This window comes from Morchella importuna (genome assembly GCF_003444635.1).
Source record: "Morchella importuna strain M04M26 chromosome Unknown Morimp01GS011, whole genome shotgun sequence".
Lineage (NCBI taxonomy): Eukaryota > Fungi > Ascomycota > Pezizomycetes > Pezizales > Morchellaceae > Morchella > Morchella importuna.
In genome coordinates this window covers 608286-622823 of record NW_025763408.1, presented here as the reverse complement: position 1 = coordinate 622823, position 14538 = coordinate 608286, and the positions used below count along the sequence as shown (strand labels likewise).

The 14538-nt window shown below is 51.0% G+C and overlaps 4 protein-coding genes across 4 annotated transcripts; 2 read left to right on the top strand and 2 right to left on the bottom strand.

The window, feature by feature from the left end:
* Window positions 1-600: 600 nt before the first annotated feature.
* LAJ45_04587 (uncharacterized protein) lies at window positions 601-2938 on the bottom strand (the record flags this gene model as incomplete). The annotated part of the gene is made up of 6 exons (XM_046114167.1): window positions 601-1289; window positions 1345-1489; window positions 1545-1951; window positions 2016-2385; window positions 2439-2806; window positions 2866-2938. 6 exons carry the CDS (start codon window positions 2936-2938, stop codon window positions 601-603), a joined length of 2052 nt encoding a protein of 683 aa, XP_045972689.1.
* A 2319-nt stretch (window positions 2939-5257) lies between these two features.
* LAJ45_04586 (uncharacterized protein) lies at window positions 5258-7295 on the top strand (the record flags this gene model as incomplete). Its single annotated transcript, XM_046114166.1, has 8 exons — window positions 5258-5423; window positions 5487-5659; window positions 5718-5756; window positions 5809-5953; window positions 6004-6092; window positions 6152-6552; window positions 6615-7048; window positions 7111-7295. The coding sequence occupies 8 exons, from the start codon at window positions 5258-5260 to the stop codon at window positions 7293-7295; spliced, it is 1632 nt and encodes a 543-aa protein (XP_045972688.1).
* A 1733-nt stretch (window positions 7296-9028) lies between these two features.
* LAJ45_04585 (uncharacterized protein) lies at window positions 9029-10408 on the bottom strand (the record flags this gene model as incomplete). The annotated part of the gene is made up of 4 exons (XM_046114165.1): window positions 9029-9174; window positions 9420-9749; window positions 10169-10281; window positions 10368-10408. 4 exons carry the CDS (start codon window positions 10406-10408, stop codon window positions 9029-9031), a joined length of 630 nt encoding a protein of 209 aa, XP_045972687.1.
* Window positions 10409-12226: 1818 nt separating this feature from the next.
* Window positions 12227-13311, top strand: LAJ45_04584 (uncharacterized protein; the record flags this gene model as incomplete). Its single annotated transcript, XM_046114164.1, has 3 exons — window positions 12227-12529; window positions 12616-12831; window positions 12928-13311. The coding sequence occupies 3 exons, from the start codon at window positions 12227-12229 to the stop codon at window positions 13309-13311; spliced, it is 903 nt and encodes a 300-aa protein (XP_045972686.1).
* Window positions 13312-14538: the final 1227 nt, after the last annotated feature.

Below are 14538 nucleotides of genomic sequence, written 5' to 3'. Positions count from 1 at the left end.
ATTACAGCTAAGTAGTAAATTTAACTTAATTACAGTGTAGTTGTATCTACAGCAGACATCTGTGGCCCTAGTCTCGTCTTCAGATCCATCCGGTAATCTTTGGTGGTGGTTGGGTGTTTTCATACCAGTCGGTGTGGGCTGCGATACATGTAGACGCTCCACGCCAAAGGTAGGAGATGGCAACGAGACTACCACGACCCACCCTATAAGTAGGCAGGCTACTACGAGTATGGAATGGGTACGAGACTACCGTAGCTCATAGTGGTGAGAGAGTTGGGGAAGAGAGAATACATGTACCCAGTGGCCGAGACCTGGATCACGGCTAATCACTCGGTTTTGCGAGTCGGATGGGAGGATTTTTTTTTTCTTGTTCAATTCATCAATTGATGAGAGGTAAACGCAACGCCCGGGTACATACAGACATACACACACACTGGTTTCTTGACCCATTCACACATGACATGGGGAACATCGCAACATCGATGAAAAATCTGTAACAATTGTACACTAAAATACATGCACATACACAACCACACACTCACGTACTTTTCCCGCCTCTCATATCTTGCTCATCTCTTCCCAACACCCCCCGCTGCGCACTCAGCTCAAATTCACCACCGGCAACTCAGTCATCCTCAACTTCGTGCTACCATACGGCCTGAAGCTCACCACCTTTGCATCACCGGTACACACCGGTGCGACTGGGGGCTCCGCCAACACATCGTTCGTCACTCCCCACTCGATCGGGCATGCCTTGACCTTCAACTCAACGGGCGGGGCGCCCTTCGCAAAGATAGGGTTCTTCAGCGGTGTGGTGCTATCTGACATATCATTGACCTCGATCGAGGCCGTATCAATGGCGATGGCCCAGTCCTTACCTACGGGCTTCAAGAAGTGATCCTGTGTCTCCGGGAGGTGCACTTGGTAGACGGGGAGTGGCACCGTTGGAGCGTTGTATGTGCGCGGGGAGAAGGACTCGGTGTTGTAGTCGAGATCGAGAGCGTAGAGGAGGGGGCCACGGTGGAGGGCAACGGCGCTGTTGGCACGCTGGACGACGCTGACGGTCTGGCCGAAGGTGATGCTGAAGGTTGTGGTGCCGGTTCTGACGGAGACAAGCTGGTGGTTGTCGGTGGTGGGGGTAAGAGCGACGGGATTGGAGCGGCCGAGGGTGATTGTGGAGGTGGAGAGGTTGGCCCACGCGGGGATGCGGACGTGGAAGGTGAAGGGGGACTGGGCGGTGATGGTGTACTTGATGGTGGGGTTGAAGGGATAGTTTGTGTCCGCGGTGACTGGAAGATTTAGTAAGTTATATACAGATCAATTTATATACAAGGGAAGATTTACCGGTAACTTTATTATTGGTTCCTAGAGTTGTGATGACCTTTGTCGGCGAGAGGAGTGCGTGCAGAAGGTCACTGGTTCCTACTTTCATAAAACTCGCCGCCAGGAACTTGGGATACCCTTGCGGATGGTTCACTGTACAGCACGGCTACACAACAATCAGTACCTACACAGACCTCTGTGAGGGACAATCAAAAACTCACATAGTTTGGCTCCAATCCAAATGTATTGCCATAGTTATTAACATTGACATACGGATTCCCACTGATGTTGAACGCCCACGGCTGGTTTGCCTGTGCAACATACTGATGGCTCCACCAATCCGGCGATATGGAAGCAGGAAGCGCATTAAACGCCACCAACTCCGCGCGGTCCGCAAAGCGGTTGGTGCCGTAGAAGCGGTACAAGTACGACATGGAGTACATAGTTTCGACAGCCATGCACAGCTCTGAACCACGGTTGGGGCTCATGCCGGCGAGGAGCTCGTCGGCGGTGATGGTGCCAGAGTCTGCACCGTGGTACTTGAAAAGCATGTCAACGCTGTCGTGGGCTTGAGTGGTGAGTGACTCGTTTTTGTCAAGGCGGTAGAGCGCAGTGGTCCAGCGGAGACCTTGGAACACCACACTATTAGTATTACTACTCCCACAGAGATATAGGAATCAGATCAATCATACCTTCCGCAAGATCCACACCATGCACAAATCTCCTATCGACAATAGCCGGCATAGCTACCGTCGGGAACACCCCCTCGACAAAGAACTCCCTCCAGTCTCTCTGCGCCGCGATTCCACCCTTAAAGATGAGGTCAATGGCGCCCCAGATGTTCGCCTCGTTGCCGTTGGGGTATTTATCATACAGCCACTGGAACTGCGTCGCCAGCTCATGCGCTCTTGTAACGCCATGGTTTCCCGCGCCAAAGACATCGCCTGAAACAGGTACAAGACCTGTGTAGTTATCTTTCAGCATGGTATAGGCCAAGTTTACAAAGCGATGCATCGCCGCCACAATTCTCTCCGTCTCTGACGGATCTGCCTCCGCATATTGCTACCCACTATTAGCCACCACTGACCCCCGAAACTTAGATAAAAGAAACTTACAATCATTCCATACAGAAGCAACGCCCTGGCCCACAGTCCCCTCTCACTCTTTGCCGTCTCAGGCCCCAACCAGCCGTCCGCTTGCTGCGCGTCAAGGACGCTATCCAGGAACTCCTTTGCCTGCGCCTTAAGCCGCGCATCGTCCAACGACCATGCCAGCGGGACAATGTAGTTGAACCAGTATGGGGCAGTCTCGTGCAGGCCGCTATACTCCCAGGTCCCACCGCTCCATGTCGAGTTCATGGCATAGCGGTAGAAGTCCCATTCGTGCCCGGCCAGGCCCTCAGCGGAGAGGCGCAACTGGTCTTTGAGCCAACCAAGAGGCTTGATGGAGCCGAGTGGAAGGGAGTCGTATTTGAATGGTGCCACTAGACGGGTAGTGTTAGCTAATGCGCATGAGAGTAGGGATATGTATGGGGAGAGATACGTTGTTCGGCGCTAGATGTAGTCCGAAGGAGCGCCAAAGAGGCGGCCTGAAGCGTGAGAGTTGAGAACTTCATGTTTGGAAGTCTGGAATCTGGGTAGCTAGATTCACAACTGCCTTGGAGAGCTAAAACACAAGACCGAGGGGGAAATACCAATGATATAAATACCCCAATCCCGCACAACTCTCGGTACCTTTTCCGACGACCCTACCCCGCGAGATATACCGAAGCCAGTAATCACAACTGCCTACCCCGCATAAATAAAGTTCATATACTCTATGCCCCTGAGTTGCTATTTAGACGAGTTATTGTGTATGGGGAGACCGCAGGATTTTCCGAGGACGCCCACAGTACCTGCTGCTGTATCAGTGATATGGTGCGTATGGGATTATCACTCGGTCGAAGAACAGGCTAAAGTGGCCGAATCCTTGGAATTTGGGTTTGGAGGGGGATTATCAGGGCTCGGCTCATTACAACCCCGGAGTTGCACTGGAAGATGCGCATCATGATGATCTGAGCATCTACCTGCAGGGGTGAAAAACACTCTATTTATTAGAGTTGTTTGTACCCGGGCATTTGGCCGGATCGGTGTTGTGGGTCCTAATAAGTGTTATCACTTGAGGTGCTCGAACTTGGTTGTCCATGAACTTATATAGAGGACTTGAGAAGTAAATTAGGCTTTTAAAGTAATAGAAAGCTTTATTCACGAACGGATTCCGCCCTAGATATTACTCCAGCCGGCCACTAATACATCAGCTTGGCGCCAAGCAAACCGATGTCGAGTGATATCCTGTGCGGGAAATAGAGGGGGATTTGTGATTGGCAGTCCACATCATAGTCGTTTTTTAAAAGGACAGGGCCATCTTGAACCGGTTTATATGAAATCCGGTCTCCAAGCTTTGAGGAGTCGAAATTATATGGATGTATCTGGCCATTTTGAGAACCCAAATGGGAAACAAAATTGCTTCGCGGATACGACTGGCTGCAAAAAAGTAATAGTAAACTCATAACCTCACTCTCTCTCTCAAAACAAAAGGTGAGAAGGCCTATTTCCTATGGTTCTCTTACCTACCCCCTTGCTTCACTCCGAGAGCTGATACGGACCGGCGCAGGTCCTCCTCCGAGGCCGGGTACCATCTTAAAAATACACTTCACGCCACCTATAGCTACTGGGTTAGACACAGAAGCCATCAAAGTCCATGAGAAAGTAGATTTTGTCGCTAAATCCCATGCATATATGTACCTTTCGCTAGACAGCATTAGAAGCAGCAAAGCACCATGGCCAGAATACAAACTATCCCTAAGGGCCAGAATGCGTTACTTCGTTTAATGATCCCAAGGGGAAAGGTATCGGATGGTCACAGGACAAATATCTATTTCTCTGTTATTGATACTAGAAAGGTGTCCATCTTCAAGTAGGGAATCAGACCAGATTTTCTCCAACAAAAGCCAGCCTCATCGACCGTGACCCGTATATACCTAACCCTTCAGTATTCAATCTTTCTAAACCAAACCCTACACAGGACAGCTTCAATGGCAAACTTACTCCCTTTCATCAGTGTCGAAACCACCCCCGAATAGCTCTTCAACTCTCACAGCTTCCCTACACCACGTCCCGGGCACTCATGCTCGGCTAACTCTCGCCGTCCAGGGAGGTCTACTACAACACCCCCACAACCGCCCAGAATTAGGCTGATCATCCCCCACCTGCCGCAACAAACCACTTCAAGGATCTCTACCATGGCAGCTGCATGCACTCCACACCCGCCCTGATCAGCCTAACCAACGGTTTTTGCCAAGTTCTTGCAGAGTTATGAATTCCCGGTTGATTAATTCATGATCATTACTTGCTTACCAGCATATGAACCAGAAAATGCGAGTTCGAGAGTCAAGGATTATTTGTATGGAGTGGCGCAGATCTGCCGTACAAAATAGACATTTGCATTTTCTGGTTCATATGCTTGTAAGCAAGTACAAGATGCATGAACCATACACGTCACATATCGCGGGTATCTCTTTCACCGAATATATGGCATGTCTGTCTTTTGGAGTCGGTTAAACTCGACCCCTGCCCTGATCCATGACCTGATCTACAGTATCGCCCTGGTTAAGGTTAAGGGCCGCTCTGAGCTTGGGATCTATACTCAGAATGTTGCATTGGCTTGACGATTCTGCATGTCGGTCAAAGTCTCGACAATCCCCGGGTTCCGTGCTTGACTGTTGCGGGGTAGCCTGTAGGAGCGGCGATCGAGCAGGTTGGTTGTAATTGGTATTAGACACGATGTCTGTCTAGCTCTCTAGTTACTACATATAAGAAGTAGCCCCAGCACAAGAATTGATGCCTAGTACACAGGCTATCACCGCCCAGTGTACCCCAAGGCCAAGTTAACAACCATGTACACCCCCTACCTCCTCCTCCTCTCCTGCAGTGCGGCGCTCGCCGCCCCCTCCAGCTCCACTTCCCGCTCAACAATCAAGCTCCCACTTCCTCCCCACCCACCCTCAAACCTCTCCCCAGTACTCGATCGCGCTCTCGGTAGTCTATCCATCGAACTAAGCTGTAAGCAGCCCCGTCACAAGCTATCACTCGACGCTTTGCTAACACTGAAATTGTGGAAACTAGACTTCAGCGATTTTGCCGGAAACTTGAGCAATCCCAACACGCTATTTGCGCGTGCAATCAATAACCTCTACCAGCGTACGGGAAAACACCCAGATATCAGGCCCGGCGGGATAACAGCAGATAGTGCGTGGTTTGTCGAGGATGCGCCCGCAATTGTGCGGGATCTGAGTGCGGTGAGTGTGTATATCGGCAGGCACGGCCAGCTGCAAATGGCTAATGGAGTGTGTACAGAGTGGCGGGATTTATAGGACTACTTTGGGACCGGCTTGGGTATGGCTTCCCTTCCCAATGGATAGATATCTGGGGGTTAACAGCTGGGTAGTATGAGTCGTTCACAACGCTCCCAAGTGATATCCATTATGTTGTGAACCTCAATTTTCAGAACAATTCTCTGGCCCTCACAACAGAGCAGATGCGGTCTGCACTGCAGTATATCCCGCACGACCAGATTGATGCCTTCGAGCTAGGTGAGCAAGAGTTCAAAACGCCCACCCCACCGCATAGCTAACAAAACTAGGAAACGAGGGTGACCACTATCCCAGCACCTTCGACCAACAGTCTGGCAACGGACCGTGGTCCATGGAGACCTACACTATCAAGTACCTCGTTCGTCCTCCCTCTTCCCTTCCCTCACTCCACCACTGCTAACCACCAAATGTAAATAGAACTGGACATCCTCTCTCGCCGAATCCCTCAACATCACCACTCCCATCTTCTCCGCCGGCACCTTTGCCGATGACCCCCCCTCGGGTGCCTTCAACATCACCGGCATTCTCGCACATGGCGCAGATAGTAACGGCTTAACCTTAGCATACTCGCAACACATGTACCAGTACAGCACCTGCGATCCACCCCGAAACCAAAAGGCCACACTCGAGAACCTCGTCAACCACGCCAACATAACCGCCTACGTTGACCTCTGGATCCCGCAGATCCAGGCCGCAGATGCTGCCGGTGGAGAGTTCTTTGTCGGGGAGTATAATTCCGTCAGCTGTAGTGGGAAGCTCAATGTCACAGATACGTTCGGGCAGGCACTGTGGGTTGTGGATACAACGCTGTGGGCTGCGTAGGTTCGCCCTAAATCCTTGATCTTTGTGTGGTTGCTGATATAGTGGTCACGAGGAATAGCTACCGTGGCGCAAAACGAATGTATCTCCACAACGGCGCAACCCTCGTTCTCCAGAGTGCAGTGCAGGCGAATACTCCCGGTTACAGCAAATATAACCTAATAATGCCTCATGACAGCTCCGAGACTGGACCCGCCCGGCTATCACCGTCATACGTAGGATATCTTATGATCGGAGAGGCTGTTGGGGCTGGTGGCGAGTCAAGGCTGGCACCGATCGAAACAGAGATTGAGAGTCTGGGTGTATATGGGGTGTGGGAGAAGGGAACGCTACAGAGAATTGTAGCACTTAATATGGACCCGTGGAATGGAACCTCAACGTATTGGGACTGGAATAGTACTGCTACAGCTTTGCCGGCGGCAACAGGGGCAGAGATGGTCAGACCAGGGGTGGTGTTGGATTTGGGGAGGGCGGGGAGGAAAGCGGTGGTCAAACGTCAGTGATTAATCTGCTGGTTTTTCGGGTGTGGGTAATTGAGATGCTGACTAGTGTTGTAGGAATGACCGCCCCTGGCCTGAACGAGAAGAACCCACACCTTGTGACGTGGGCAGGGCAAGAGTATTACGCTGGAGCGCCGGTGGGAAAGTACAAAGAGGAGGTGGTACGGGATGGAAGGGTATTTGTGGGCGCAAGTGAGGCCGTGTTGATATTCCTGGATAGTGAGCCAGGAAGGTATAATTGAGCAAGTAGATGGTGCCATGCCAGAGTGAAGATTACGTTCTTCTATAATCGCATATATCGCGCAACTACATGTGTATATGATTAACGTTTGATAATTAAATCCTTACTTATACAAAACCATCAAGTTACCTTAGAAATCAGTCCAGAGTGATATCAATTGCGTTAGAGCACTGTACCTGCATAAACAATTATGCATCATCACAACATCCGCTCAGTCTAGTTTAGAAACATATTAGCTTCCCATGTCCGCATCTCTCAAAGCTTATGTCTACGACAATAAACACTAAACATCACTGTAGATATCCCCACCCAGGGTTAGGTTTCCACCGCCGTCCACCAACATGTCTCACCCCCGAAATCTAACACAGCACAAGGCCAGCCCGCCCGCACCAGATCAGACTCAGATCTCCCAGCCAGATATAGATCCCAGACACCCCACTCTACTCTAGAGTAGTCTAGACAAGACAAAAAAGCCCGCCATCCCGCCGCCCAATGTCTAACACTCACAGACGGCGAACCCTAGCCCTCCAAGGCAGATCCCGTGCCATGGTCGAGACTCTCAGCTGCTATCATGATCGACTACATACCCCGCACACTCGATTGCGACATCGCCGACCGCATAAGCGACGGCGAGTGATAGGCTGTGAACCACTCACTTGGGGTTCGGTAGAGGATCAGATATCATTTTTTTTTTTCCCTTTGATTTTCCTTATCGCTACATAAGTAGTTATATATGAACGAGTGATCAGAGCGATCCTTGTTTTTGTTATTTTCTCCGCCAGCTAGCACGTCACAGCACGTCAAAAGAAGAAAAGAAAAGGGTAGGAAAGAGCAAAAAAAAAAATTTGTATTGCGACCGGTCGTCGACCGCTGGCCGCCCAGTAAGACGCAGCCCCTTGGCTCCACTGGGACTCCGACGTGAGGGAACCTAACCCATCCCGCAACCACGCCATACTGACAGAACACACACAGACACTTCCTTACTCGCTGCCCACCCCCACCACCGGGGATACGGTACCCGCTACCACACTCGTAGAGTTGGATGTACCTACTCTATAGTAGAGTACCCACGCCCACATCTAGCTATGCCAATCCCCCACACTGATATGCAATAACAGTCAATTGAGGCATGACGTTGGGATCTACTTGCTATTTGGGTGCTTTCCGACGACGACATACAGACAACGATACAGACAACGATACAGGCAAAGAAATTCTCCTCGGATCATGCTCACCTCACCTCAACAATCTCCAATGCCGGGGATAAGTAAAAATCGAACCTCATGATTACTAGAACAGCGAACGGTGCAGGCAATATGCATGGAAGCAAAAGAAGAAGGGGTTAAAAGAACTTAAGCTGGTACTTGCAAATAAATGGGCGCTGAAGACAGTGAAGTGACGTGACGTTGCAAAAAAAGGGTGTGTGCGAGCAATGCAAAGAAAGCTGCGTGTGTGAAATAATAATCAATAAAAATTAAATTTCCCCACCACTGCATACCAACACCCACATAACACACCCCCATACAGACAGACAGACAGACAGACAGACAGCCAGCCATGGAAAGCTAGCTGATGATCATGAATCAAGCCAAGTAGAATAGAAGTAAGTCTTTTCTAAATATTTTCTCGTCTCACCTTGTGCACGTGAGGCGTCAGGTTCCCCAGTCTCTCTCCCCTCCCCCCCACAAGCTCCCCCACAAGCTTCCCCCGGCCCCCCCCCCCCTGCCCCTCTAGTTACCACGGCCTGAACGAGCCCGTCGTCGTCGCCGTTGTCGTTGGAGTAACCGTCGTTGTGGTCATCGTTGTGGTGCTGGGCGTGTTGATTCCCGTCGACGGAGGCATTGACAGCGCTAGCGGCGGCGGCGGCGGGGGTGGGGGCACTTCACGTAGACATAGCACAGAATACATTCAGCACTCTCCGCCCACCCAATCATCCAATCAGACACCCCGCACGCAAAAAAAAAACCCCCCAAACCAAACAAAAAAACAAAAAACAAACAAGCAAAACAAACAAAAATTCAAAAAACAAAAAACCTCCGAGATCAACCATAACACAACAGCAAAAAACGAAAACAAAAAAAGAGAAGATCACCGCCCCCCCCCCCAAAAAAAAAAAGAGACTAACCTTTATTCTCCGGACTATTATTCCCCGTGCTCTGCTCTCCCATATCCACCGCCTGCATCATCATCTGGTCCTCATCAAGCGCCTGCGTGTCCTTCTTCGACGCCGACGACGAGCTCGACCCCGACGGCGTCGTCGTCTTCTTCGTGTTGCGGGTCTTGTGGCGGCGGCTCAGGGCCCAGTCGGCGAACCAGTCCGAGTCGCACTTTTTGAACAGGTTCGGCAGTTCCGCGAGGAGGTCGGCTTTGGCCTTGTCGATTAGGTCCTTGTCGATCTTGCGGTAGCCCATGTCGTGCTGGGCAATGTTGTGGCGTTGGTAGACCTTTTGGACGACTGCGGCGGGCCGGGAAAGAGAGAAGTGTTAGTGATCATGTTCCTTCTTTTTTTGAATAGTAATTGTGGTAGTAGCTGGTTCGATATGTGGTAGCATGTGTGGTAGTAGTAGTAGTGGTAATGGCAGTAGTAGTAGTAGCAGATAAGTAAAGCAAGGTAAGTAAGGCAGGGGGGAAAGATTAAGAAGCTGGGTATCTAGGATAGTGTTTCTCTCGGATAAGGGCAGATCATCAACAAATACCACCAACAGCTCCTAGCCTTTTCCCCACAACCTGGCCATGGGTTATAAACGTTTACCAAAAAAAAAAGACCTCCGCGATATCTCTCTCCCACCTTCCCAGCAACCCCCCCACTCCCCCCATTTGAAATTGGGGAAACTGTTTGTAATAACCTGAAAAACGCTGAAAATCATCACCTACCTGTGATTATCTGACGACGCTCGCCCCACGAGTACCCCAGCAGGCTGTAGACATCCTCGGGCGTCGCATTCAATTTCTCTCGCGGCTCTTTGATTTTGGCACTCGGGAGGTTCCTTGATCCATGGATGCGGTTGACAGGGACGAAAACAGACAGCCCCGCTCAGGCCAAGCTGACCGGGGGGGGGGGATTTAAAGTGACGTGCTTGGCGGGGGGAGGGAAGGGATTGGATGGCAGGTCATTTGGGGGGCAGGAGAGGACTAGTTACCCGGCCGGTGGGATTTGGAGGATTTGGGGGAACCCTAACCCGGTGGGGGGGTTTGGGTTGGGCGGGTTTGATATTGGGGGGGGGGGGGGTTGTTTGTTGTGGGTAGGGGAGGGTTCTGGTTGGAGGGTTGTGCGTGGGTGTGGGTGGTAGTCGAATTAGTAGGAGCTGTCTTACCACTGCTACTGCTACTACTACTAGTGCTGGTACCAGTACTACTACTACTACTACTACTACTACTACTACTACTACTACTACTACTACACTACTACTACTACTACCACTACTATTACTCTTCAACTAGTAGCTAGTAAGTCAGCGGTAACCTGTTTGTAGCCGTTCTACTAATTTCTTACTCCCACGGGTGTAGTAATTAGTAAGAAGCCCTAACGGTGCTGGGTTGCGACCTAAAACTAACCCCTAGCTTAATTAGCTAGCCACCAGATCGATAAGCAGCATGAATCTGCCAGGAACAGATGCTTGAAACGGCAATAGTTTGGTTCACTAGCTATAGCATATATGCGCATGTTACGGGACGGGTTGTCACGCAGGGTGTGATACATGTTTTCGCGATTTTCCATGATTAGTATTCTACTGCCCGCGCCGGCCGACCTGTCAGAACACAGAAGGAGGACAAAGCTGTGATGGTGGTGGTGGTGGTGGTGGTGGTTACTATGTGAATCTGTCTAAGGCCAGACGTCGACGATTACTGATAATGGTTATAATTACGACATACATGATGACAGGGAACAGACCAAGTTGCAAAAAACCCTAAACGACCACACATGGATTACAGGCTCTGGGTTAGCTCGAGCCAGGTCATGGTTGTTGTTCCCGGGAAATATGCACTTTAGCCTCAAGAGTAAGGATCATGTCTCTCTCTTAAGCTTGTATTTCCCAGCCTACTACAGCCACTGCTTTAAGTAATGTACATACATAACGACACCCACGCCCCTGGCCCTGGCTCTTCGTGCTATATTGTACCGGTCTGTCCTTTTGGCTTTGTACGACCTACTTTAATCTACTCCATTCTTTGCCCAACTCGAAAGTACCTACGTAGCTAGCCAGCAATATATCCCCACAATTGAATATACCCTCCCCTAATACTGCTAACCCCCACAGAAGTTAAACCTCATTCCGGGAACTACATCCCCAGATTCCACTTCCCCATACTCTTAGCTACCCCGCGCCCAGCCCAGTATATTAACCCCGTCTCTTGGCCACCGTTTTTTTGCTCGCTTTTGCACAGTTTGCACAGCTTGGCAGACGTCCACCACCACCAACCTACCAGTCCACATAGTACCTCCACAGCATACGGCATAGCAGCAGCAGCGCAGCCAAGATTCCCCTTGTGCTAGGCACAATTGTGTGGACAACATGACGGCTCTCAGATACCAGTTATGCCACTACACAACCTACCTATTCTCCCTACGCCTCCTCCTCGCCCATGTACCATTTACCCACGCGGCGGCGAGAATGGGAGCTTGTTACCTCTCTCCCCCCTCCCCTCGCCCCCACAGTGCACTACTCTACAGTGTACATGTTAGCCCTCGTTACTCCAGCCTCGAATCCCCGGAATAGACGACAGAACTCGTACTCGGGACATTAGCTACCAGATCTCAACCCCCCTCCGCAATCCCCTTCGGTACCAATTGCTCCCCTCAATCCCACTATAAATATGGTCCTCAGCACTCTCGTCTCCTCCCTCACCTCTCTCACCACCTCCTTCACCAGCTCTCTCCGTTTCTCCATAATCCCTAATTCATACTCCCCCTAATACCACCACAAACCTAAAATGCACACAACACTCCTCCTCCTCCTCGCGGCCAGCAGCGCCCTCGCCCGGCCCTCCTCCTCCTCGCTGCACCGCCGCCAGTCACAGGGCGACGCCGCACAAGGCGCCTCAGACGCCACGCAGGGCGACCTCGGCGGCCGCCCGCCCCCAGAATTTGCGTATCCGGTGATTGACTTTCCTAACCCGAGCCGCGAGGACACGGTCGTGTTTGAGAGTGCGTACTATGTGCAGCCGGGCGAGATCTTTGATGGCGGCATGAAGCGGTATGAGAGGGCCGAGGGGAGCTGTAATGAGCAGGCTGAGGTATATTCCGTAACTTCTGTTTTGTTTTTTTGAGAATTGTGTGGTGGTATATTGGATGAGGGGCTGATTGGGGTGTCAATTGGTAGGGTACGGATGCGGATACGGTGTTTAACCTGCTCCCCGGAGCGACGCTGCGGAATGTGGTGATTGGGAAGCACCAGGCGGAGGGCGTACACGCGCTCGGCGATGCGTGGGTTGAGAACGTGTGGTGGGAGGATGTCTGCGAAGACGCCCTCACGAGCAAGGGCCTCAACACCCAGCTCCGAGTCATCGGTGGTGGTGCCCGTAATGCCACTGACAAGGTTTGTATTCTCTCCTCCTCCCAAGCTTCCTCGGCCGATATATATTCTATCAACAGCCCCCGGCCAAGCTTATACTAACATGCACCCACCCCCCAGATCTTCCAAGACAACTCCCTCGGCGGCAAATTCAACATCACGGGCTTCTACGCCGACACCTTCGGCACCTTCTACCAGTCGTGCGGCAACTGCCTCAACCAGGCCAAGCGCAACGCCACGGTGCAGAACGTGATCGCCGTCAACGGAAACCGCATGGCCATCATCAACCCGAACTTTGGCGACGAGTTCCGCATCAAGGACTCGCAGCTCAAGAACGTCAAGACCATCTGCGACAAGGAGATTGGGAACAACGTGCAGACTGTGCCGTACTGGATTGGTACCGGCACTGACTTGAAGTATTGTCTGTATAATGAGACGACGGATAAGCTGGTGGAGTTTAATGGCACGGCGAATACTGTTTATTGGCCCGAGAATGAGGCGTAGGGTGGTGCATGGGATCGGGAGAGAGGTGGAATTAATTGGGTTTTGGGTTATGTGTGATGAGATATGTAGATAGTCAATGAATGATATGATGTCTGAGCTTCAATTGTGCCTGTGAAAATGGTTGTTGATATGGGCAATGTGAAGATGGTTGTACTTGTGAGTATGAGTGACATCTTGTGCAAAAGTGTTTGTTGGCGTGAGTGATATCCTATGCAAAAAAGTGCATTGTGCCGTAGAGCTATGAATTTCGAATTTCCTCTCAGCGCCTTCAGCAAGAGTCATCATCAACTGCACGAGCAGAGACCCAAAGAGCTGAGGCATATGTTGCAGTCATTCGATCGTGCCAAAAGTCTTCAGAGACAAACGGCGCAAAGAGAAAGCGGCCCCAGGGACTAAATCAGAGCGCGAGCACTCCAGCCATCCGATCTACACCGCCCAACACATTCTAAGCACTCACCCCAAATCATTCGATCGTCTTATTCCCATGAGCAGAAAGAGAAAAAAACCACTCAAGATCTTCACATCACGATCTCAACTCTAGCTAGTGTCTCTCTCTCTCTCTCTCTCTCAGCTCTAGATCTCTCGGGCAAATTACAGTACCTTTAATTAATCCGCGCTGCAACACCCTCAGCACTAGTACATACACCACTCTCGTTCACAGCTGTGTACCTACATATATAGCAGACAGGATGCATGTCCCATACTAGTTTTTCCGCAGACGGGCAAAATCCCCCGCCCGCCGAACCCCGACATTGCTAGTATTTAGCTCGGCCCAACGTCGGCACAGCAACGCATCCTCGGACGAATATCCCCCGAGTGGCTGAACCCCAGACCTTCTCCGGCGTAATACAATCCACCTTGCAACTTGCAATTACATACTGAATCAACTTTTTTTCTCTTCTTTTTTTCCAGAAGGCTTTGTTGACGGATAAAATAATTTAGGGTATCTAAGTGAGTAATAGGATATATGCCCTCAGTACGTATATACCCCCCCCAATACCCCGAATTCCCGTCCTCCTTCGGCGTTTTGTGCAGCGCAGCAACGGCGTGCCCGTCACCGAGCTCGAGCGAGAAACAAGCATTAACGCCCAACCCCCCCCCCCCCCCCCGCGGGGGGCAGCAGCGGGCTTTAAGTAGGTAAAATATGTGTCTGTAGGTGGAGGTACCTACTGGTATTTGCCGGTGTTCTCTGCGGGGGTTGGATGTATTGTAGGGTGTGGGAAGTTT